Source organism: Sarcophilus harrisii, chromosome 4 (genome assembly GCF_902635505.1).
Source record: "Sarcophilus harrisii chromosome 4, mSarHar1.11, whole genome shotgun sequence".
Lineage (NCBI taxonomy): Eukaryota > Metazoa > Chordata > Mammalia > Dasyuromorphia > Dasyuridae > Sarcophilus > Sarcophilus harrisii.
The window spans coordinates 309,027,040-309,051,713 of NC_045429.1; the positions used below are offsets into that span (position 1 = coordinate 309,027,040).

The window sequence follows — 24,674 nt, forward strand, 5'->3', positions numbered from 1 at the left end:
AAAATTCATGGTTTGGCCTCTTAAGGTTTGAATTATACATTGTAGGTATGAAAAACTCAAGTGATTAAAAGTCTATGTTAAACTACTGACAATTGCTCCCTTGTTAGCTAAATCTTATTGGATTCTTTGAGTTCTGGAGAATTCATGATCTCTATGTTGGTATTTAGATGAACTTCTTTTCCTGTTATATCTGCTTTTTTTTTTCCAAGTAGATTCCAGATAAGGATATGTTTCTGGGAGACCCAGAGTAAGATGTCTAGTCTCTCCCAGGGGTTGTTATGAAACTGCAGTACTTATGATTTTTGAAATCTCTGTTCATATGGAACAGGTTGAATGGAGTTTTTGGCCAGAACTAAAGAGTGGCTGGAGTAAGCAACTCTTAGGCTTTCTGATCTGTAAACTCCTTGAATGACCAACTCATTATACTGCTTTTGAAGAGCAGTTGTCCTGTTATTAGTCATTAGTTGGTACTGAACAGATGATACAGGGTCTTGTTCTCACCTTTCTTCCAGAATTGCTCATTATGAGTTGGATGATACATTCCTCTGGTAAGATGAGTAAGGGAATATGAAGCTTCCATAGATAAAAGTAGCATAGATGTGCTTACCTGGGAGCCTCTAGTCTTAGTGTATTTCATGAACAGACCTTAAATCTCAGAATCCTGATCCTTTTCATGTATCACTGGACCAGTGGGCCCATCAACCTGGACTTAGCTCTTGAAGAATGTTATTTTACTTGGTTTATTGATGATTTTGTCTGATATGAAAGAGTTACATGGAACTAAACCTTTAATTTAGTGACAGGATAACATTGCAGGTTAGTGATACTTCACTGGATCAAGTTGTAATTTTCATGGCTAACATTTGAAAGAATCATGAGGGTTCAGTTAGATAAATCTTTATATTGATTGCAGATTGGTGGTCAGGGGTTTGATTGAATGGTCTGAGGCCTAGAGAAAACTGGAGTGGGATAATCAACATCTCTCTCCTTTGAGATCAAGAATGATGAGAAATTTTTGGTGATACCCTCACATAGTATGCAGCCATTTTTAGGATGTTAGTGCCCATCAGAAGCATCATATACCTTTTGCTGATTTAAGTAATCAGTTTAATATCCTTGAAATGGAATGGAAGAAATGGGGTACTGGTTACCTGATTAGTTTAAATGAGAGTGTTGTGTTGTGGGTGCTGTGGGTGTGTGATCATTTGATCCCTTTAACTAAGGATGAGGTTAGTTGTTATCTCGGTAATACTCTAGCCAGTCAAAATACCTACATTTGAAAGATTAGTATGGCATGATCCTGTGTAATTCTTAATCTTTTTCTGTCAGGGTAGTTGATTTATTCAACTTCATCTCATCATATCCTTAATTATTAAGGTTATTTGTCCCACTTTTCAATGGCTGTATCTGTGATGCATTGATGCTACTCTAGGGAAGTGACAGGATCTCCACTCTCAGTTTCATGGATCCAATCTCCATGAAGATATACCCCCAAAAAAGATGGATTACTTTTAAGTATAGTCCTAACTCCTTCTGATTTTTTTCTTATTTTGTCCTTGCTCAATTTTGCCTGGATTTGGGCTTTTTGCCCCTTCAGAAATTCTCTTCATATCCCCCTTAATTGATAATCTTCACCATGGGATGGTTTGGAGAACTCCTTCCTAAAAAGAGTTTGGGAGATCAAGAGCTACATTTGTTGGGAAGTGCCCAATAACATAGGGGGAGATGTGATTTTTTTTTTTGTCATAATCATGGTAAATTCACAGTTATATGAAGAAAAGAGATCTATCAGCTGACTTGGTAGCAATCTTGAGTCTTGGATGAAAGTAAAAATGAATCTGCATCTAACCCCTTCAGAAAAAGAGAGTAACTCCTCATTTCAGGACCTCAAAGGGGCAAGGAGATGATGGGTCTTGCTTCCAGGAAGTATGAATTTTTGGCTGCTGGCCTAGGGAACTGATGATAAGGGGGCAAGTTTTGGTATCATCTTAGATCCATGCAAGAAGCTTATGACTCTAGCTACTTGGCCACACAACACCTAGATCTGTACTGAGGATCATTGACTGCTGGTGGTGTTGTCATTGATGCTTTGGCCTTGATATTCCTGGTTTGTTCTTGTTCACTTGTTGTTGTTACAGTAGTAGAGCTATTGTGAACTGCTTTATATTCCAATTGCATGACTGTACTTTTATAGAGACTTTAATATATTATTTGACATTGCAGTTTTATTATTTGTCTTGTTTACCTTCTTATGCTGTTTCTGCTATACTTCTTCCAGAGGTCAGAATTCTATCAATGTCTTTTAAATGCTAGAAACAACTCTAGAGGATTTTTGGGACTTTTCTATCCAAGGGTGGGATGTAGTAGGAATTTGTTTTATGTTAATGCATAGTTTCCCTTTAAGAAAGCAAGCAGGCCTTCCCTGGGATTTGCTTAGTACAGAAGATTATGAGTATAAAAAGCACAGTTTGTGGGAGCATTGTTGTTAAGATTTGGCAAAATCACCACTGTTTTTCAAGATATCTTTCTGGTCCAGTGTTGCTACCTTGAAAAACTGGAGACAGAAGGAAGTAGAATTTGTTTTTTATTACTTTGCATAACTACAGTAATTTTTAAAATTGCATATTATTGAGTGGCCTATCAATGTTTCATGGTATTTCAGTCCTGAATCTTAATTAACTGAATTGGTTTGAATTAAGCCTTTCTGGTGTGAAGAAGAATTATGAATTAAAGATGGATCCAAAGTTAAAATGTGAGTGACCCAAAGGATGATGGTGCCTTTTGTTGAAATTAGAATTAGAGAGGGTAGGTTTGAGAAAAGCCGATGTATTTTGGCTTGACAAGTTAATTTTAAGATATCTACATGATATGAAATTGAAACTTTCCTAGGGGCATTTTGGGATACAGAACTGATGCTCAGGAGAAATACTAGGGCAGGATGTTTACTGATGTAGAAGCCCATTTGTATACAGGGTCTATATAGAGAAGAGACCTCCATACAGAGAACCCTTGAGGGATGAGATCTGCATGATGATCTAGCAAAGAATACTGAGAAATTAACATTCAGGTAGGGAGAAGAAAAAGTAGGAGGGAGGTAAAAAAGAGGAGGCAGGATTGAGGGTGGGGAGGGCAGGGGAGAGACAGAGAAAAAGGGAGGGAAAGGGGAAGGGAAAGGAAGAAGGTAAGGAATTATGGAGGGAGTTGAATTTCTAGGAAGAGAGTGTGTTCAGTGTTGAAACATGCTGTGGAGAGGTTAAGAATTATGAGGATTTGGAAGAGATAATTTGTATTTGCCAGGCAAGAGGAGATTGGTAGCTTGCCTTGTTGCAAGAGTCTGAAAAATTAGTAACAACTTGTCTAGAAAATTTTTCCTCATAGATTGGTAGTGAAAGGGGAAGAAAGCTATTGTGTCATACATAGCTTGATGTCAGGTGAAAAGAAGGATTTTTTCTTTTAAAGGGTGGAATAGAGTTTGGAAATGTTTACAGATGGCAAAACAGTAATTAGTAAATAAGGAGAGCCTGAGTTTTTCTTAAGAAGGTTAATATGTAAAAGTAGATGACAGGGGAAGAGCACAGAGAGTGGTTGACCTTGGAAAGGTGTTCTATCCTTTATCAGAGACTGGATCAAAGGAATAGAGGATGCAGTATGATTTTATGAGTTTTTTAAATATAAGAGAGGGAGGGAGCTTATGGAAAGGGACTTATGGAGAGGGACTTCTGTTTTCTCAGTAAAGTTTGAGATAAAGGCCTTTTGCTAAAAGGCTTGAAAGAAGAAAAGTTGTGAAGCTGTTGCTTTTGAGTAGTGCATTTAGGAAAGGATTGCTTGCTGTGGTGGGATTTACTTGAGATTAATGTTGTTCTTGTCCTGTGCAACATAGTTATGCTACTTTCTCCATCATTGTTCAAAAAACTGAGGAAAGAGTTGGTGAGAGTAATTCAAGTTTAGAATTTTTAGCAAGGTGTGAATGAATAGGACATGAACAAAGAGATCTGAAGATAGTATAAGATTGAATTGTTAAATTTGGGGGGTAAAATTAACAATGGAAGAAAATTAAACCAGATCAGAGATGTTAGTCTACAAGAGGACTGAAGGGTATAGGTAAAGACAGAGAATGGATTCAAGAGGAAGACATTGGGAGAAATGGAAAGGTAGGAAATTAAAGTCGGAGGAAATTTTATAACTCTTGCTCATGGAAATAGGAAACTTACGGTGATATATCAAAAAAGTATGATATATTTATAGTGGTGAAGTTGGATGAAAGGTTATGTGTAGATTATAGAAGTTTAAGATGTTGATGAACTGGGAGATGAGGCTATTTGAAAGAGCATCACCATGTATATTGATGTCTTTGGGGTTGGGGGAAAAAAAACTGTCAGTAGAAATGAGGAACAATGATCTTGAGGTTAGTTGATAGATATGCCAAAGGGATAGGTATTCAAATAAATATGCATGTAGATATACATGTAGATTTATATTTATATAAGTCTGTATATATATGTATGTATGTGTATATATATAGCTGTATATACTTATACATATTTTCTGAATGGATTTCTTCCTAGATCATAGGGTTTTGTCCCATTTTTCTTTATTTCTAAGTCTTATTTTTATTTTTTGCGTGAAGAGACATTTAAGTGTGAAATAATCCCAGTTTAAAAATTATTCATGGTATTTTAGCTAGTAAATATGAAAATACCTTTAAGCTATTAATATTTAGTTGATATCATTTCCCATGCAAGCAGAAAACTACTTTCTCTTTATATTAGTTCATTTAGAATCTTTTCTACACCCTAATCAGAATGTAACTAAATTTTAATTTCTCATATTTGGAGTCCTATTTGAAGTTGTGTTTTTAGTTTCTATTGCTAGATGCTACTAATTAGTAGCATCTAATACTTAATAAGGTAGCTTTCTTTAAAAAAAAAAAAACTTGTTTGTTGAAGGATTGTGCTTTAATAATTAGATTTCTTGAGGACTAGAAATGAAAGTGTCTCAAACTATCTAAAATCTGTCAGGAAAGAAAGCAGTGTTTAATCTCTTTATTGTATTTGAAATACACTCCTGAGTTTTTGTCCTGTGCTTTCTAGGGTTTTTTACACACATTCTTTTGGATGAAGCTGCACAGGCCATGGAGTGTGAAACCATTATGCCTCTGGCATTAGCTAATAAAAACACACGAATTGTTTTGGCTGGAGACCATATGCAAGTAAGTGCTCTACCATGTGTTCAGTCTAGAATGAAATTCTAGTTAATGCAGTATTATAGTACATATTTAAGGGGTGTAAAGTGAAATTATAACATATTAAGATTTAATTTAAATATTTCCAAACTATTGCAAGAGAATTTAATGTTAAATCCTGTTATTACCTATTTAACAAATTTGGCAAGATACCTTATTCTTACAAAGGAATTTTGCATGCTAGTATTGGTCTTTTTTCTTTTAGATTAATTAGACATTTAGAATGAGCCACTTTGCATTTTTCACTTTTATTTATTTGATGTTTTGTTCTTTATGGTACAAATATTTGAGCCTTATTTTTTACATCACCCTTTTCTTAATTCCCCAGCTATTATCCCTAACATTTATCTTCGTGGAAGGTTAATTAATTTTAAGTCAACGGAAACAAAGAGAAAACAGTAGTCAAAGTAGTCAAAAATATTTCTAACTCTATATACTTAAGATACATACTTATTTAAAGAAGAAAAGGAAATTAAGTTTTCCATTTAAAGCATAACAGTGAATAGAGAGAGACAGATCTAGTGTTAGAAAGACTTGAGTTAATATCCAGCTTCATGTAGGTATTAATTTTGTAACCTGTGGGCAAGTCACGTTGAGCTCTATTTCCCCATTTGTAAAATGGGGATAGTAATAGCACCTAATGCCTAGAATTGTCAGATTAAATTGAGATATTTGTAAAATGCTTTACAAAACCTTAAAGTGCTATATAAATGCTGATTGTTATTATTACTATTATTAGTATTATTGCTATTATTGTTTTCTATCCAATAAATTTATGGCTTCAGGTGCCATCCTTCTGAGACACATGATTATATTAGTACTTCTGTAGTAGTCTTGCCGTCAGAATTATGATAAAGGTTTATACCTATATGGACAAATTACATTTGATGCAGAATTGTTTTATTCAGGTGATTTTTACTTATCTGTAAAAGGCTTAAGCACTGAATGTTTTTTATTTTTTACATTGTGTTATGTATAAACTATCTCCAGTAGGATTTCTAGCTGATCATTTTGATTCATGTGATTGGGTCAGAGAATCTAGAGGTTTTGTTTTTATCCCTTAGTGAATAAATAGGGTATTATAAATTGATAAATTGTTTTAGCAGTTGTTGAGAGTGAATTTGTCAAGTGTTAAATAGAGTTGCAAACAGCCTAGAAATTATTAGGCTGGGCAGATATCCCAAGGTTGAGCATATAGAGATTTAATACATCAAAGGTTTCAGCATAAGGAATTTTATGTAGGTAAATTCCAGATGTTATTTGCAAAATTTTTAAACTTTTTTTTTCTATATGGTTGCCTGTTGCAGCTCAGTCCTTTTGTCTACAGTGAGTTTGCCAGGGAGAGAAACCTTCATGTTTCATTACTGGATCGGCTCTATGAACATTATCCTGCAGAGTTTCCATGTCGGATCCTACTGTGTGAGAACTATCGTTCCCATGAAGCTATCATCAAGTAGGTGTGACCTTTTTCAAATGTACCTGTGACTGGTATTAATGAACATAAATAGTTTTATCAGTGACTGAGAGTGCTAAATCGAGTCATCCATGATATTAGTGTTACAATTTCTTTTTGTTAGATTTGGTTTCTTTAAAGAAACCACTTGAAAAAACTCTTTAAAATTGAAAAGTAAAATTTTTTAAAACATTTAAATTCAGCGAAGCAAAATTTTTAGTCTCCTGGGTTTGTGTTATGTTTTATATGTGTGCATGTATGTATATTACACACAATTAAATTCCTATATAATAATGTATGGCAGTAAACCACATTCTTTCTGTGTAAGGAATCCAATTGGAAATAAAACAAATAGGGGAAGGAATATAAAAATGACTAATTTTTAAAAGTTCAACACAAATTAGATAATGTGAATGACGTTGATAATCTGAGTAGGTGAATTAGGAGGATAAAAATCAAAAACAGATTTTGTTTCCACCATGGATTTTTACCAGAATCTTACAATGTGATTTCTACTTTGCTTCTTCCAAAAGTGTTTGATACATACAAAGCCCTTACTGGGAGGCACCTTCATCCTTAAAAGGACATTCAATAGTCTGGGGAAAATGTTGAGATATTGATTGTCCTTAAAATATGTCATATTACTTTGAAGGGAAATAATCTAGTTCATACCAATAGATTATCCAGAAAAGTTCACACTAAGTTGTTCCTCTCTTATTCTTTTTAAATATAGTTGTCATAAGAGAAGTGTATAACTATTATTGATCAAACATTCCTCTCTTCATTCTCTCTTTAGTCTCTTTCCTCAATTTCCCTTCAAAACAGTGTTGTTTATTCTGCCTTATTTTTTAAGGAAAATCTCTCTTTTCATATTCAATATTTTGAATAAAATTTGTGGACATATGAAGTAATAAATTGTTTTGAATGTAGTTTTTCTAGTGACTATAGATTTTTTTAGTGATTTACATTTTCATTTTGTATCTTTTCTGTAGTTACACATCAGAACTTTTCTATGAGGGGAAGTTGATGGCAAGTGGAAAACAACCAGCACACAAAGATTTTTATCCATTAACCTTCTTTACAGCACGAGGAGAAGATGTACAGGAAAAAAATAGTACAGCCTTTTATAATAATGCAGAGGTAACTTCCATATTTTTGTATATTTTCTTTGAAAATTTGGTCATCATGAGCAATTTTTTTTAACTTGTAAGGCTTCATATGATATTTTTTTCCTTAAATCTTTTTCATTGGCTGAAGTATTAACTTTATTTTCATAAAGATAAGATAAAAAATTTTTTCTTGGCATACAGCATTTATATTTATTATGTTATGTTCAAAATGAGGTAAACTGGATTACAAAGTTTCAAATATGATCAGTTTATTAGTAAAGTATGAAATTTACCAATAAATAGGATCTCAAATTCCTCAGCAAAGCTGAGACCATGAGGTGGATTTAATTTTTTAGGAAAGTGAAGAATAAAGAATAGGATTTCATAGGTGGGTAACAGGTTACATATATTATTGGTTAGAAGAGCTTGACATCATAAGTGATAAAAAATCTTTATGGTTGGTTACAGAGCTGAGGTATAGGAGAAAATATAATTGGTTGGTACTTGGGAATGAGAAACTAGAAATACCCACTCTTTCTCTCTTATGATGAGAGTTCTCTTGGAAACTTAGTGAACCAGACTTATTTGGATAACAAATCAAATATCTTTGAAGGGTAGCTTAGTAGTGCAAATATGCTAGACCACCTGATAAGCACTCTTCAGGGTAACAGATTTCCTTGATACAAGAATAGAACAGTGTCTAGACTTAGTGATTCTTAATCAGGAATTCTGAGTTTTTGAACTAAGTTCAGAGACAGAGTGACTTAGGCAGTTAAAATAAATAATCATTTGCAAATAGGATCAATTAAAAATGATGCAGAATCAATCTTGTTATTTCAGTTATTTTATGAATCACCTGTGGCATAAAAACAAGAATAAACTTTGAATTGCTCTTTGTTTTATGGTAAAATAGGAAGACAGAACTTGATTAAAAAAGGAAATGTTAATTTGTTGTTATATATGTTTTTTTTCATCTGAAATGGAACTTCATTAAATCTTGTTTTAATATAAAATGATCACTTCTTTTGAGTGATAGGTGGCTAATATTGAAAGATCATATTCTCTCTCTCTCACACACACACATATAAAATTATTTTGTCCTTGTTTGTACATAGTTGTACATTGTCCCTTCTTTAGACTAGGAGCTTTTTGAAGGCAGAGACTCATAGTTGTATTTTGCTTTTTTTGTTTTTTCTCTTTGTATCTCCAGTGTTATGGTATTGGCATGTAATCAGGGCTTCATATATGCTTGTTGATTTGTTCTTTACTTGACTTTCTAACAAGTGAATACCAGAGAATTCTGTTGGAATGGCTTTAAGGTCTAAACCTTAATAGTGATGCAGTTTTTGTCAGTCAACAAGCATTTATGAAGTACTTATCATGTACTAGACATTAGGGACACAAAGAAAGACAAGAAGAGTCCCTTCCTTCTTGGAGCACACATTATAATAAGGGAGACAACATGTGCCTAGGTAAATATAAGCTATACTTACATGACTTATAGGTAATTTCAGAAAGGAAAGCATATTGAGGAATCATAAAAGGCCCCCAGTTTGTCTTATTTGTACATTGCCTCCCCACTGGACAGTAAGTTTTTTGAGATTGGGAAGTGCATTTTTTGTTGTGTTTTGTTTTACTTTTCATTGTATATCCATAATTTAACACAGTGCTTGGTATATAGTAGGTCCTTAAGTAAATGTTGACATATAGAAAAGTTAATTCCAAAAGCTTTGGAATTAACCTGTTGAGCTTAGCATACTTAAAACCCACTTCTTGTAACAAAAACCAAATTATTCATGAAGAGATTCACAGGCTTAAATAACATTATTTTTTCTTCTTCTTTATATGTGGAAATGTTCATGTTTTGTTTTTTGTTGTTTGCCTAAATCAGAGTAACTAATAGTTCTTTTAAAAATGAACTTTGTTTCTGAAAATAGTACTTGAGCCAGAAGCATTTATAAATTTCCATCAAATCACCAATGTAGAACCAAATTTTGTTAATAAATTGTTTATAAATCCTTGACCAAAAAAATAACCTTCATTAAGAAACCTACTGAATTAATAGGAAATTTTAAAAGTAGCTTTTATATAAGGGATTTATTGTTTAAACTATTTTTATTAAAATCAGCAAACTTTTTGTGTAGGGTATTATCCAAGATGTGAAATGATCATGTAATCTAGAATGGAATTTTTAGATGGCTTTCATTGAAAGTATTTTAGTTGTAATTGTAAAACTTTTTTTTTAAGGTATTTGAAGTGGTGGAACGGGTGGAAGAGTTAAGGAGAAAGTGGCCTGTAGCTTGGGGAAAATTAGATGATGGAAGTATAGGTGTAGTCACTCCTTATGCTGATCAGGTGTTCAGGATCCGGGCAGAACTTCGAAAAAAGAGATTATCTGATGTCAATGTGGAAAGAGTGCTCAATGTGCAGGGTAAGTAACAGTTAAATTTCCTGAAGTCATTCAAATGTAAATATTTCAAAATGCTTTTTGAAAACTTTGTATTTATATCTTGGTAATTTTTGGAATAGAGAAGCACATAATATAGTGGATAGAAAGCTGACTTTGGAGAGAGGTAGCCCAATGTTCAGGTGTTGCTTCTGCCACATCAGGTCTGTGGGATCCTGAGTGAAAGAATTAAATTCTCAGTGCCCTCAGGTAGCTCTCTGAGACTATAAGGGAAAGACAAAGTACAGAAACCTTTTTTTTGGAGGAAACTCCTTATCAGGGGTTTTTTAGCCACTGTCTTGATCAAAAAAATTTTTTTTTAAATTTATAAATAAGCAATTATATAAGCATTTCATGCCTATTCTGTATATTAAAGATTGGTCCTGGGTTAATTTAAATGCTTTATGATATTGTGCAGAAATGTTCATCACAATCACTTATATGAAAAAAATATAAATAAAATATTTTATGTTTTAAATTAATCAATTATATGCTATATAATTAAATAATAACAAATGTAATCTTTTATTTATAGTGGTGTCTGTTTTTCTGTATGCTAGACAAAAGATAGCAAAAAAAAAAAGTACAGCATAAATTGTTCTTATAATTAGTTTCTTTTTTGACTATTACAATGTGAGGTTTTTCATTTAAAAATTTGTTACTTCAGGATACCAGTAATATTTACATTCTATTTGAAATGTTTTGGTGGGTGGTCTTTATATCTGATACTGAATTAGTAGGATATTTATTTTCCTCTTTACTTTTCTGAAAGACATTTGTGATATTAATCTTCATTTTATGATAAACTGCCTGTTTCTGCTTCATTTTTGAGATTCCAAGTGTATATTACAATGAAAAATCTCTGACTATATTTCTGACCAGTAATAAGAGTTCTAATTTGCTCTGGGAAGATAAATACTCATAAAATAGGGTTAACAAGAATGTCTTGTACCTGAGAAATGACACTTAAAATGCATTTTAAATAATCAATTAGTTTTCCATATAGTAGGAACTCATTAGAACTGTTTCTGTGATACCATTATATTTATTTATCTTACATTTTACTTTGATTCATATTGTTTGCTTTTATATTACATTCATTTGCAAATTAGCCTTCTCTCTCTTTGCCTAGCCATTGAGTCATTTCTAATATTAAAAAAGAAAGAAGAAAAAATAGTTCAGGGAAAAAAAAAAACATGATTGTCAAACTTTGAGAATATATATATAATATTTGTAATCTCCCACTTCTGTAATAAAAGGAGGAGATGTCTGTTCTCAAATATTCTCTGGGGCCAAAGTTGTTTATTATAAATGTTCAGTTTCATTTTATTGTTTTTTTGTTTATTTTGAGATTTAGTATAGAGATGTGATTTCATTGTTAAAGAGAGTCAACACCCTCTCTACAATTTATATTCTTAGAGAATTGCCCAAAATATAAAGAAAATAATACATTTGTCTTGAGGAAGACTTGAACTCAGGCCTTCCTGATTTCAAAATTGGGAAATTGTTTCTACTATCCTATGCTTCCTCATATTTTTAATTTTTAAAAAATGATCAGTGTGATGTGATTGTTAAAGAAGATAATCTTATATTATGATAGTAATAAAGTGATTATCAAAGGTCCCCATTGCTTTCTGTGCTGCTCACATCACATCATAGTTTTGTGTTTGTTTTTTTTTTTTTTTTTTTTTTTCAATTTTAGGCATATTATTTTAAGGGCTAATTACAGAAGGTCTAGAGGAAGGCAGGAGGGATGGTGAGGAATCTAGAGATTGACTTGTGGAATTCTTAGAGGAATTGAGAATGTCTATCTTGGAGAAGAAAAGAGTTAGAGACTTAATAGGTACCTTCAAATATTTGAAAGTTGTTATCTGAAAGGCAAGAAATAGACTAGGTAGTCTTTGAGATCTTTCAAATCTTAAAATCCTAAATTTTAAATTATAAGAAGAGATTTTACTAAACATGCCAAAAAAAACCCCAAAACTTTTTGATAGCTTTGGCCAACAACTAGAATTATACAACTGTGGAAAGGATTGTTTTGTGAGATAATATAAAATATTTAAGCTGAGTCTAGTTGATCAGTTGTCAGGATTGCTGTAGGAGCTCTTGCATTGGGTGAAAGATTGTATAAGGTGATCTTTGGGGCTGATTTCAACTTCTTAGTTTCTAGGACTTTGTGAAAATATGATCTTTTAGTTTTATTACTAATTAATAACATTACATGTAAAATGTTCTTAATTTCTTTAGGAAAGCAGTTTAGGGTTTTGTTTCTGAGTACAGTACGTACCCGGCACACTTGCAAACATAAACAAACCCCAATTAAAAGGAAAGAGCAACTGTTAGAAGATTCAACAGAGGATTTGGATTATGGTTTTTTGTCCAACTACAAACTTCTCAACACCGCCATAACAAGAGCACAGTCCTTGGTAGCTGTGGTGGGTGATCCTATTGCGCTGTGCTCTATTGGAAGATGCAGGTATTTTGAGTATGTGTGTATGTATTGTTGACTGAAAAGATTGGGAAGAAATGCAAGAATGCCTTTATATTATGACTTCCTGGCATTTGAATGATTAGTTTTAATAAATTTTGAGCAATAACATAAAGTTTATTTTCTTGACTTATTTAATATCTTGTATATGTCTGTGAATATAGTCCTTAAACAGTTTTAAATAACTTTTGACACTTTTAGATAATGGATGTGATGAATTTCTTTTCTTAGTCATTTTCTGCCATGCCTATTCTTTGCATTCAGTTATTTGTACTCTTTCAAGAGTCCCTATCATCTTTCCAAACTAAATGATCTGTCATCTTTTTGTTTCTGCTTATAGCTCTTTTAAACCTTGTTATCAATATCTTGGTCAAACTTAAATTGTAAAAAGCTCTTTGTCTTAATGTGAAAACATTATCAAAACAGACACTCAACATTTTTTTAATATGCTTTATACCATTTATTCCAATGTTAAAATTCAGAAATTAATATTATTGGGCTTGAATTTTTGACACTTAAAAAGGCTCATTTGTTTGTATGTGTAATTCATACTGAAAGAATTATAAAAAGATTACTTTTCCATGAAAAAAAATGTGCTAAGATTTACTTAAAGTTTTATAAATTTTATAGTACTTATCAAAGTGAATTCAGGATCAGAAACAAGGTCTTAAGTAACTTTGAAATATTTCTTGGATAACTATTTATTTTATTGTCAATAATAATAACAGTAGCTAACATTTTATTTATGCTTTTTGATTTGCAAATCATTTCTTATTTTGTTCCCACAATAATCTCGAGAGGTAGATGCTCTTATTATCATCATTTTGCAGTCAAGGAAACTGAGGTTAAGTGATTTTTTGGAGATCACATAATCAGCAAATGATTGAGGCCATATTTGAACTTGTTTTCTTGACTACAATTCTAGCTCTCTATCCATTATACCACCTGTCTGCCTTTTATTGTTTTTAGTATTGTATAGTACTGTTAAGATAAACAGCTTTATTTGGATGGAAACCCCTGTAAAGTCAAGAGTGCATTGTGAAGTAAATGTAGCAAAAGTTTATTTTTTTGCATATGTCCAGAAGGCTTTTAGTTCTATGTAAAGGGAATCTACTTGGGCCATTTAAGAATAAAACAATTATTTTAGCAGAGCTATTGCTAGCCCTACCTATTATTTGTTTGTTTGGCCCTCTAATGATAACTCCTCTACTTGTATAGAGGCAGTTCCATTCATCTCACATTTTTCAGCACATTTGTTCCCTCTAACATCTGTATACTTTCACTAATCTTCAATTCTTCCCTATCTACTGCCCTTTTCTCATCTATTTACAGCCATGCGCAATCTTTTCTCATGTCTTTTATGGCTTAACTCCTTAAGAAGGCTGTCTACAACAGGTGCTGCCATTTCCTTTTGTCTCATTCTTTTCTTAACTCTTTGCAGTCTAGCTTCTGATCTCATCAGTCATCTGAAACTTTTTTCTTCAATATTACAAATGATTAATTGCTAAATCTAATGACCTTTTTCTCAGTCCTCCTCCTCCTCCTCCTCTTCCTCCTTCCTCTTTCTTCCTCCTTCCTCTTTCTTCCTCCTTCTTCCTCCTTCTTCCTCTTTCTTCCTCTTTCTTCCTCTTCCTTCCTCTTCCTTTCTCCCTTCTCCCGTCCAGGGTCACACAGCTACAAAGTGTTAAGTTTCTGAAACCAGATTTGAATTCAGGCCCTCCTGACTTCAGGGCTGGAACTCTGTCCACCACGCCATCTACCTGCCCTTCCCTATTCTTCTTAATCTCTCTATTCATCATCTTCTTCACTATGATATTTTCTCTCTAGGTTTTCATGACACTGTTTTCTCCTGGGGGTTCTCCTACCTGTCTGACAAGTTACTCTCTGTCTCCTTTGGTCTTTATCCCTGCCATGTTTACTCACAGTGGAGACCCATAAGATTTCTGTTTTAAGTTTAGTTGGTAATCTCGTCATTTCTCATGGATTCACTTATTATCTCTGTGCAGATGATTCTCAGATCTACTTGTCCAACCCAAACTTCTTTCCTGACCTTCAAATCCATTACTCCAGATGCCTTTTAAACATCTCAAACTGGATGTTCTATAGACATTTTAAACTCAACATGTCCAAAACTGAACTTACTATCTTTTTTCTTTAAATCTTTTCCTCTTTGTAATTTTCCTATCAATGCTGAGGGTACCATCATCTATCCAGGCACCCAGGCTCACATACCAAGTGTCATAGCCTCAGTTCTTCGCTATTCTCTATATCCAGTCAATGGTCAAGTCTTGTCTTTTATAACCTTTCTATCATTCTAGTGCATTCCCTTCTCTCTTCTGATATTGCTATTATTCTGGTGCAGGTCTTTATCATTTTATTTTTGCACAATTGCAATAGCCTGCTAATTAAGTTTCCCTGCCTCAACTCTTTATCGTTCCAAGCTATCCTCTGTTTTTATTGTCAAATTGATCTTCCCAAAGCTCAGGTCTGGCCAAGTTGTCTCCGCTTCCACCCAACACATTAAACTCCAGTGTTTCCATATAATCCCCAGTATCAGAATGAAATTCTCTGGTTTTCAAAGCCCTTTTTAACCTGGCCTTTTGTTGTCTTTTCATTCTTCTTATACCCCACTCCTTTCCAGTGACACTGATCTCTCTGTTGTTCTTTACACACAACAATCCATTGTTTCTCCCTGCTTAAAATTCTTTCTCTCCTCATCTCTGCATCTTGGCTTCCCTTAAGATTTAGCTAACATCTTTTCAAGAAGACTTTCCCAGTATTTAGTAATAGTTTTTTTCCTCTGATATTACCTACAGTTTATTTTGTATGTCACTTGTTTATACAGTTTGCATGTTGTCTTTCCAATTAGACTTTGAATTTCCTGAGAGCAGGGACATGGTTATTTTTGTTTTCACCTTTCTTTGTATCTCCAGTGATCCGGATAATGCATAGCACATAGATTTTTAATAAATACTAGTTGGCTTATGTGATTATGTGAAGAAACTTCTACCCATATGCCTACCCAAAGAATAAGCTGAAGGAGAATAAAGGATAGGGCACAATATTTGGAGTCAGGAATTCGTTGGGTTGAAATCCTGTTTCAGATAGTCACTGTACAACTGTACAACTATAGACAAATCATTTGTCTTCTCTGACTCAATTTCCTCATCTGTTAAAGGATTGGACTAGATGATATTTGAGTCCCCCTAACTTTAAGTCTATACATGATTATTGTGCAGTTTATAGTTTTAAGAGAGTTGTTAGGATTATAGCTCCAAATGCATCAGATACAAGATATAAGTGCAGTTCTTCCTGACTTTGAAGCTGATCATATATCATACCACATGGCTTCTCATAGTCCCCAGAAAAAATTAGGTAGAGAAAGAGGAGTGGGAAGGCAGTCCCATCTGGGGGGTAGTCATGCTGGGAGTGTCTCCCAGAAGGTGCTTTTCTCATTCCTAGTATGCCCTAAGAAGCAATGAGATGTTGCTTTCAGGTGACTGATAAATGCGGAATAAGGATAACACCAGGGAGGAAACACTTCTTTTTGGAAGTAGCATATGTTTTCTCTCTCTCCTTTCTCCCTAGCCATTTATACCAGCTTTCCCCATTGGGGCTTAAAACAAAAATATAGAACTATCTAGTAAAAATGCACCATTAGCCAATTCATGATTTAAAAATTCTATTTATAGATATGTAATTAAAGGAAACCAAGATAGATATGTTGTTTATTGGTACAGGGGATTCCTAGGTAAGGAAACATTACCAATTCTGTGGTAGACTGTCACTGCTTAATCTAGGACACTGAGGGTTTCAGTGACTTGCCCAGAATTAGACAGCTTGCATGTATTTGGAACAGAACTTGAACTCAAGTCTTCCCGATTTAAAACTCTGCTCTCTTTGAGGGGAAAAAATGAAAAAAAAAAAACTAAAATAAAACAAACGAAAACCAAACTATGGGGTTATAGCAGGTCAGCAAGGGTGGGTTTGAGGAAAAACACCCACAAAATAAAAAATAAATAAATAAAATAAATTCTGCTCTCTCTATTACATCATACTGTCCTTTTACCTTAATTAAGGTTGAATTGTGAATAGCAGTAAATAAAAATATCGACATAGATACTGTTTCCACTGTCATTGATATATTTTGTGAAATTTAGGTTTTTACTTTTTATCCCTAGGGACAAAAGTGCATTGAAAGAAAATGATTAGAATTAATTATGAAAGTGTAGACAAAATTCTCCTTAATGAGTTGGTTAATCTGATCTTGTTATTTGGATCTTACAGAGTACCTGCCATTTGATTTATCATAAAATGTATTCAAGCTTATGTCTAAAGTAGAGCATCATGCATCAGGAGCCACAAAACATTCATAAACAAGATTTAGAAATAGTTATTAAAAAGGTGAATAGCCAAATGATTTCCAGCAACTTACCTACCCTACATTTTCTAATAGTTATACCTTTTCCTATAATGATATTTTCATTCATGTTTAATTTTTCATTTTATTTCATGTACTAAATATTCTTTGTTATAAGGAAGATGAATGACTTCCTAAAATTATATAATCATAATTAGACTCAGTTTTAAATCTTATATTAGGTCCCTGTTGCTTTTGGCTGTCTGTAAGACTTTACACCTATTATTAAGAATTTCATCTTATTAAATTTAGCCAATACTTTAGCCTGAAGAGATCTTTTTGGATGTTGATAACATTTTCTGTTGTTCTTATCATTATCATTCCTTTTGTCCTTGTAACCAAACTTCTTCCGAGGCGATTACCGAACTGATTTGTTTTCAGGTGCTACACAGTAATTTTTAACCCAAATAAAGCATAATTAGGAAGTAAAATGCATTCCAGAAAAAAAAAATCATGCATAATCAAATATAATTCTAAAAAAAAATTAGATTTATTTATACATGGGTGTGCTCTATCTGCAGATAATTTTCTAGTTTTCTGGTACCAGACAAAGGAGAAATCCTTGAGGCATTCAACTAGAGACCTTTTGCTAAATGGCACTGAATCATTAACTGCTCTTGTGTTCAATCATTTGATCATTTCCAAATCCATCTAATTTTTAAAAAATGAACTCAGTAATTTCAAGTTCAAATATAATCTTTTCCTTTTGGCATACACCCAATCTACGTTTTCACATTAGTTCTCATCATATATATTGTGGTATATTCAAATGGTCATATTTACTGTTCCTTCATACACAACACTCCATCTCTTGTTCCCATGCCTTTGTAATGAATACCTCCCATGCTGAGAATGTTATCCTCCTTCACACTTAAAATCCTTCGTTTTTTCTAGGGCTCAGCTAAAATGTCATCTTCTTAATGATAGCTTTCTTCTTTGTATCTTCACCTCTAAGTTATATTGTCTCTATTCTTTATATAAATATGTATGTATGTACATGTTATCTCCCTTGCTTCATTGTAAATGACTTAAAAATAAAAAAAATCTTTAAATTTTGTTTTTGTATCCTTTGTTCCTAGCATAGCACTACTTGGCTCATAGTAGGTGCTTAAGAATGCATATTGGTTGATGACTTGATTATCATTTAATCCTCATTTCTCCATCTTTCCCAGATGGTATCAATTATATTATCAATATTTTTTAAATCTAAATAGACTGTCTTTACAGTATCTCCCTCGTTTAGTAATCTCAAAACAGTAGTGAACTAGTACTCTAGATAGACAACTAATCTTGGAGTTAGGAGGACCCAAGTTCAAATTCTACCTCATAAACTTAGCTGTGTGATCCTGAGCAAGTTACTTAACCTATTTTAGTTTAGTTTTCTTACTACAAAATTGAAACAATAGAGCCTATCTCATAGGATTGTTGTGCAGATCAAACGAATTAACTTAATGTAAAGTATTGTGCAGTCCTTAACATGCTAAATTAATCATATTGATGATGATGATGATGATCATTGAAGTTAGTCTGTTAATAGTTAATGAAGCTGTGCTGGTTCTTTCTAATTTCTGCTGCTTTTTCTAGATATTTATTAGCTTTCTCCTTAATGATTCATTATGGAATTTTCCCAGGAATAAAGGCAAGGTCCCTGATCTTGGGATTTTGGGGAGACTGTTCTTGCCCATTCCAATTTTTAAACAGTCAGGATATGTGATCTTTACTAGTCTTATGATCCCTCTCTCATTCTCTATAAACTTTTGAAATGTCATTTATACTTAGAAACTTTACATGCCAATTTCTTTTAGTATCTAAGGATACAGTTTATTTGAGACTACATTTATTTTGAACATCTAGGTGCTTTGTTTCTCTCTTATTTATCTTTGGTATCAACTCTCTGTTATTAATTTTTATTCTGCCCTTTCTAATGTAAGGCTGAAAATGTCATTCTCTTTGGCAGAGAAAACAATAGCAAAATAAGAATCAACCAGCTTTTTGTTCTCCTTTTTGTCATTTATCATAAGTCCTTTCATGACTTTCTCTTTCTCACAAAAATACAGAACAAATTCTTTTTTGTTGTCTTTCATATCCTGCACTAGCCTCTGCTTATTTTAACACTCTTAAATCTATTTTTATAGGACTGTCATTCTTATATTCATCCTTTGCTATCTGCCTTTGCTTACGTCTTTAGTATATAACTTTTCTAAATCCAAATTAGTGCAAACCCCACCAGTCTCTTCACTTTCCTTATGAATCTTTGAAATTTTATTCTTAAGGTATACCATCCCTTCTAGGTTGACTTCTGTAAAATTTTAGTCCATGCCATCACACCTTTGCTTCTTTTGAAATCTTTGGAATCTGTTTTTCCAAAGTCTGGATGCATGTCAGAATATGCTTCCTTTCTTCTCTGTAATAAATTGTTAGGAATGATCATTTCTTCATAAGATTCTCATTAACCAGTTCTTTCCTGTTATTGAGAATCAGATTCAGTATAGGATATCTTGTTAGTTTTTTTAACTTTTGAAGGATGAAATTATTAAAGCAAACAAAAGAAGTTTCTGGGTGATTTAATCTCGACAGAAAGAGCTGTCTCAGATGTCTAGAATAGTTTGTTGTCTAAAATTATTTCGTCATACCTCTTTCAGGCATGTGATCTGATCACAAACTCTGTCTATTTAGATGTTTTGTCCAAAGGTATGTATTATTCATCAATGTAATGTTCTCTTTTCTCAAATATGATGGTTCTCTGGGAGCAGATTTCTTGTGGGCTTCTGGAGTCAGCCTTAGTTTCAGTTCAAAGTAATAATCACCTCAAATGCAGCCCAGCTGTTAAAAGTTCAATCCTTTATTGTCTCCTCCAAAATAGTCTGGTAAGCTTTCCTCTGTTCCGAGAGCTCTTGCCACTAGTCCTTTGTCTCTTCCAGCTTCAGCTTCAGCCTCTAGCTCCCTCTGAGTCCTGGCTCTGAATCTCCTTCCTGAAATCTGGCTCTCAATCTCCCCAACTGACTCCTGCTTGCTCCATCTCTCAAAAATCTCTAGTACTTGTCCTTTTATATGCTCCTTTAGAGGTGTGAACTCAAAGGTTGACTCCTCCTCTGAGAGAGTGGGATTGTGGGTTCCTGACTTGTGAATCTCCCGACTGAATCCTGACTTATGAATCTTGAATGCTAATGTGTGAACTCTTAAAGTGTGAAAGACGTGAACTCTGAACTAAAGAACTACTAAGCATGATGCTAAAATTAGACAACTGACATCACTTTGTAAGAATCCTAACACCTCAATGACAAAATTGCATCAGATCTTTACTCATATGCTCTCCTTGATGCTCTTCTACTTTGTTTCTTAGATGATTATGCCAGTACAACAATACTAATATTCCTACCTTTTACCTATCCTGTATCTTTTAAATAAAGTGTACCCTTCTAGAGTCATATTCCATTCATGAGTTTAATTCTACCATTTTATCCCATCAAATTTCAGTGATACCTATCAGATCAGATTTGCCTTCTTTCATTAGAACTTGTAGGCCTTTTATGTTACCGACTCAATAAGCACTTATGTTTAGGTATTTCAGATGGTAATACTGTGCCTTTCTGGTATATTTTTTTTCCTGCAAATTTCTGGTTGTCTCAACTGTTTTTTCCTTGTAGCTACTCTGTTATATAGCTTGCTGGAATATACATGAGTCTGACTCTTCTATCCATTCTAATTTATTTTAAAGCCCTTATGATTAGACTTGTAAGATAAACCGCAAATGCATTCTTAAAAGTTTCTGGTAGAGATATCCTAACTTTGGCAAGAAGTATGTCATACCTTGATCCTTCCTCCCTTCCTCTTTTCTTCCCCTCTTTCCTCCCTCCTTCCTTCCCTCACTCCCTTCCTTCCTTCCTATTGGGGTTAAGTGATTTGCCCAGGGTCATACAGCTAGGAAGTATTTAAGTGTCTGAGACCTGATTTGAACTCAGGTCCTCCTGACTTCAGGGCTTATGCTCTATCCACTGCACCACCTAGCTGCTCTCAAAACTTGATTTTAGACTGTGATTCAGGAATATAGGTCCCATTCTCAAACTCTACTTTTCTTATCCAGCTGTTTACTTTCCAAATTATTTTCTATCTTCTAGATCCTTTGTCTTAAATGGACTACAATAAGGAAAGTATAGTCTGTGTTTCTTCATTTTTTTTGCACATGACTTCATGATCCTTAGTAATACTTCTTAAAGTATTAAAATTAATCTAGACATTTTCCAGAAGTGACTAATAATCATCCATTTTTGATATATCTTGGAAATATGCCCTGATCCCTAGGAAGACAATAAATTTCTTTTGTTATCAAAGTTTTCTTAGTATCCCTGGTGCAGGGAATCACCAGTTTTCCCACCACTACTCTTCTTTCTCTGACACATTCTGGATGTTTTTGTCTTTCTGTTGTATTCTTCCTTGGAACATCAGCAGCTCTTTCCTTCTGAAAGGGTCTAGTTCCATTTTCTTGAGGAAGGGACTTAATTTATTGTGATGTTTATTACCTCCAAATATATAGTTGACCTTTTTCTTCCCTTTGATATCATTCCACTCATCAGTGTTTTTGATATGGTCAAATATTTCCCCTTCTCCCTCTCCAAACTTCAGCTTCTGCTTATTTTGTTTTTCGAAACTTGAAAACTATTAAAGAACATGACCATTGTTCTATACACAGAACAGGAAAAGACAATTGTACATGAAACCACAAATAGTTTGCATTTTTAACAGACTATAACAAATTCAATCTGTTAGTTTCAGAGCTTTTTCCTTGGTCTTTTTCTGTTTTGTGGATTTTAAAAATACTATAATGACCCTCATATTTTCTTTATGGGGAGAGATTGCTTTTGAAAATCCCTCCTTTTTATAGTACTTTGTAATAAATAAGCATAAATAAACAACCTACCTCTGTTAGATAGTGATTTTCATCAGTTCTCCTCATGGCTGCTTATTGTTTTGTTCGGAGTTCTTAAGTCTTTTAAAATTATTTTTCTTTACAATGTTGCAGTGATTATATAAATTATTTTCTTGGTAGCTTACTTTATTTTGCTTCAGTTCAATGAGTCCTCCCAGATTTCTCTGAATCCATCATTTCTTACAGCACACAAATATTCCCTTACCTTTATCTGCCACATTTTATTCAGTTGTTTTCCAATTAGTGAGTACTCCTTTAGTTTGTTATTTTTTATGATTTAGTATTTCAGAATAGCTTCTGGAAAGATATTTTTCTGATCTTCCTCTGCTTAGAATTTAACAGATAATTTGACTGTAGCAGAAATATATATTTTATGTACTCATTTTAAGTCACTACAAAATTTACTCTTTTTGTTCTAGTTGAAATTCTCAGGTTTTTTTTTTTAACTACTTGTGTGTGTTTATCTTAGAAAAAAAATCCTTTATCACCTCTTTACATCTGACAACTTGATAACCATACATGCAGCTATCTTTCCAGTTGGCACTAATTTCTTATTTCACCATTTTCTTTTTACCTACTAATTTAACAATTTGTTTTAATTATCAGTCTGTTTTGCTTACCTTTTCTTAGTTTGATTTGGCAGCTATTGCTTTTCTTTTATTTCACCTTGAGTTTCTTTCAAATTCTTACTTCTTAATTCTATTACTTCTCTTGCTCCTTTTCTATAACTTTTTATCACTGAAGTTGTAAGTAGGATCTGGACTAGGATTATCTCCTTTGCATTTATCTCAATGTCTCCAAATTTCTTCTCTCCAAATTTAACCTCTGCTGTTCTTCAGGAGTCTTAGTGCCACTCTAAACCAACTACATACTTTCTTTCACCTTTTTAATTAATTGAATTCCTCTTCCCTCTGATTCTTTCAAGCTGGAAGTAATATTAAATAGAAAAGTACATTGTAACTAAAAAGAATTATATGTAAATATAAAGTATTATTTTCGTCATTAATTTCAGCATTTTAAAATAGGATTTGGATAATGATTTCTTTGAAATTATCAATTCCCCTCACTTTCAATATTTAGTGCTAATTGATACAGCACATATAAATATCAATCATGTTTAATGAGTACTAGTCTAAACATGACCTATATATTTTTTTGTTTGTTGTTATTGTTAAGTGAATCTTTATTATTCTGAAATTGGAATGTTCATAGAGGGCTATAGCTTAATGCAGTTCCTTTCAATTTCCACCCTTCCACACTTCTTTAAAAAAATAAAAAGTTGAATAGTTTGAGAAATCACATCTATAGTAATTAGTTGCAATAATTGTATGGGGTGGGGGCAGCTAGGTGGCGCAGTAGATAGAGCACCAGTCCTGGAGTCGGGAGGACCCTAGTTCAAATATGGTCTCAGATGCTTCCTAGTTGTGTGATCCTGGGCAAGTCACTTAATCCCAATTGCTTCAACACACACACACACACACACACACACACACAGAATTGTATGGGATGAGGAAAGGAATGATACAGTAATATTTTAATAAGCTGGCATGATTTCCCAGAAAGTGTTTTAAATTTACAGTGAAATTACTCATTCATTGCTGAATGCAAGAATGGCTAGTTACTGCCTTAGTGTTGTATGTGATTCTTTATAGTTTCTTATCTTGAGAAACAAAATTTTCATTTTTAATTACTGGATATTGTGATTGATAACATTATATTCTTTTTAAAAAATTTAAAATGCAGCAACATAGAAACACATGAAAGTAATCTCTTCAACCAATAATAGACTGAATTGATTTTATAGCAATTTATTTAATTTTGAGAAAGCATAGGTTTGGTGTTAGCCTTTCATCAAGTTAGCAACTTTTGCCTAGTATCCAGATATCTCTGCATGTGCTTTATAAATCTGCCTTTGAAACTCTGTGCATCATTACATTGCCTGGCCTTCTACTCTGATATCATTTTTGTTTTTAAACATAGCACTTTATCAACAGTAATTCTTTCATTTAGTAATCTGGAGATCAAGGTCTTTGGCAATATGTTCCAAAAGAAATCTCATAAGAATATAAAAAAAATTTTTTGTGACTGTTTTAACTAAGCACAGTAAACATAGAGGGGAAAAAATAAAAAATTTCCTCCACATTTCATACCACAAGCAGGATCTTTTCAAAGATAAATTGGCATAAAGTTTGATCGGAAGTACATAAAAGTATAGAAAAAACTATATAAGTAACTAGAAGGTACTCATTAAATAAGTTTATAAGAAAAATGTAAATTTAAAGTTGTCTTTAAAATGCTTAACTTAACCTACTAAATCTTTCAGAATAGGTAATGAATGTAGATCTTCCCATTTTACAAAGAAAAGATCCAATTTATTGGCTTTTTTTGAAATAAAAAAACTACTTGATATTAGTGCGCTGGTATCACTAGAGCAAATGAAGAGTGAACATAAGCAGAGCAATGTGTAACATTTTAAAAAGTGACTTAAGAATAAAATGCATGCAAACATTTGATTTATTTAAATTAGAAAGGGAAACAAATTATTGGAGTTTGATATTAATGTATGAAATGAATGTTATAAAAATGAAA

General features: G+C 33.0%; 1 protein-coding gene across 1 annotated transcript in view; it reads left to right on the forward strand.

The window, feature by feature from the left end:
- Positions 1-24,674, forward strand: part of HELZ (helicase with zinc finger) — a 118,490-nt gene that overhangs the window by 19,255 nt on the left and 74,561 nt on the right. Inside the window, exons 4-8 of the mRNA XM_031968638.1 lie at positions 5,091-5,209; positions 6,550-6,695; positions 7,688-7,835; positions 10,052-10,235; positions 12,498-12,726. Coding sequence (XP_031824498.1) covers positions 5,091-5,209; positions 6,550-6,695; positions 7,688-7,835; positions 10,052-10,235; positions 12,498-12,726 — 826 coding nt within the window. The remainder of the gene's footprint in view (positions 1-5,090; positions 5,210-6,549; positions 6,696-7,687; positions 7,836-10,051; positions 10,236-12,497; positions 12,727-24,674) is intronic.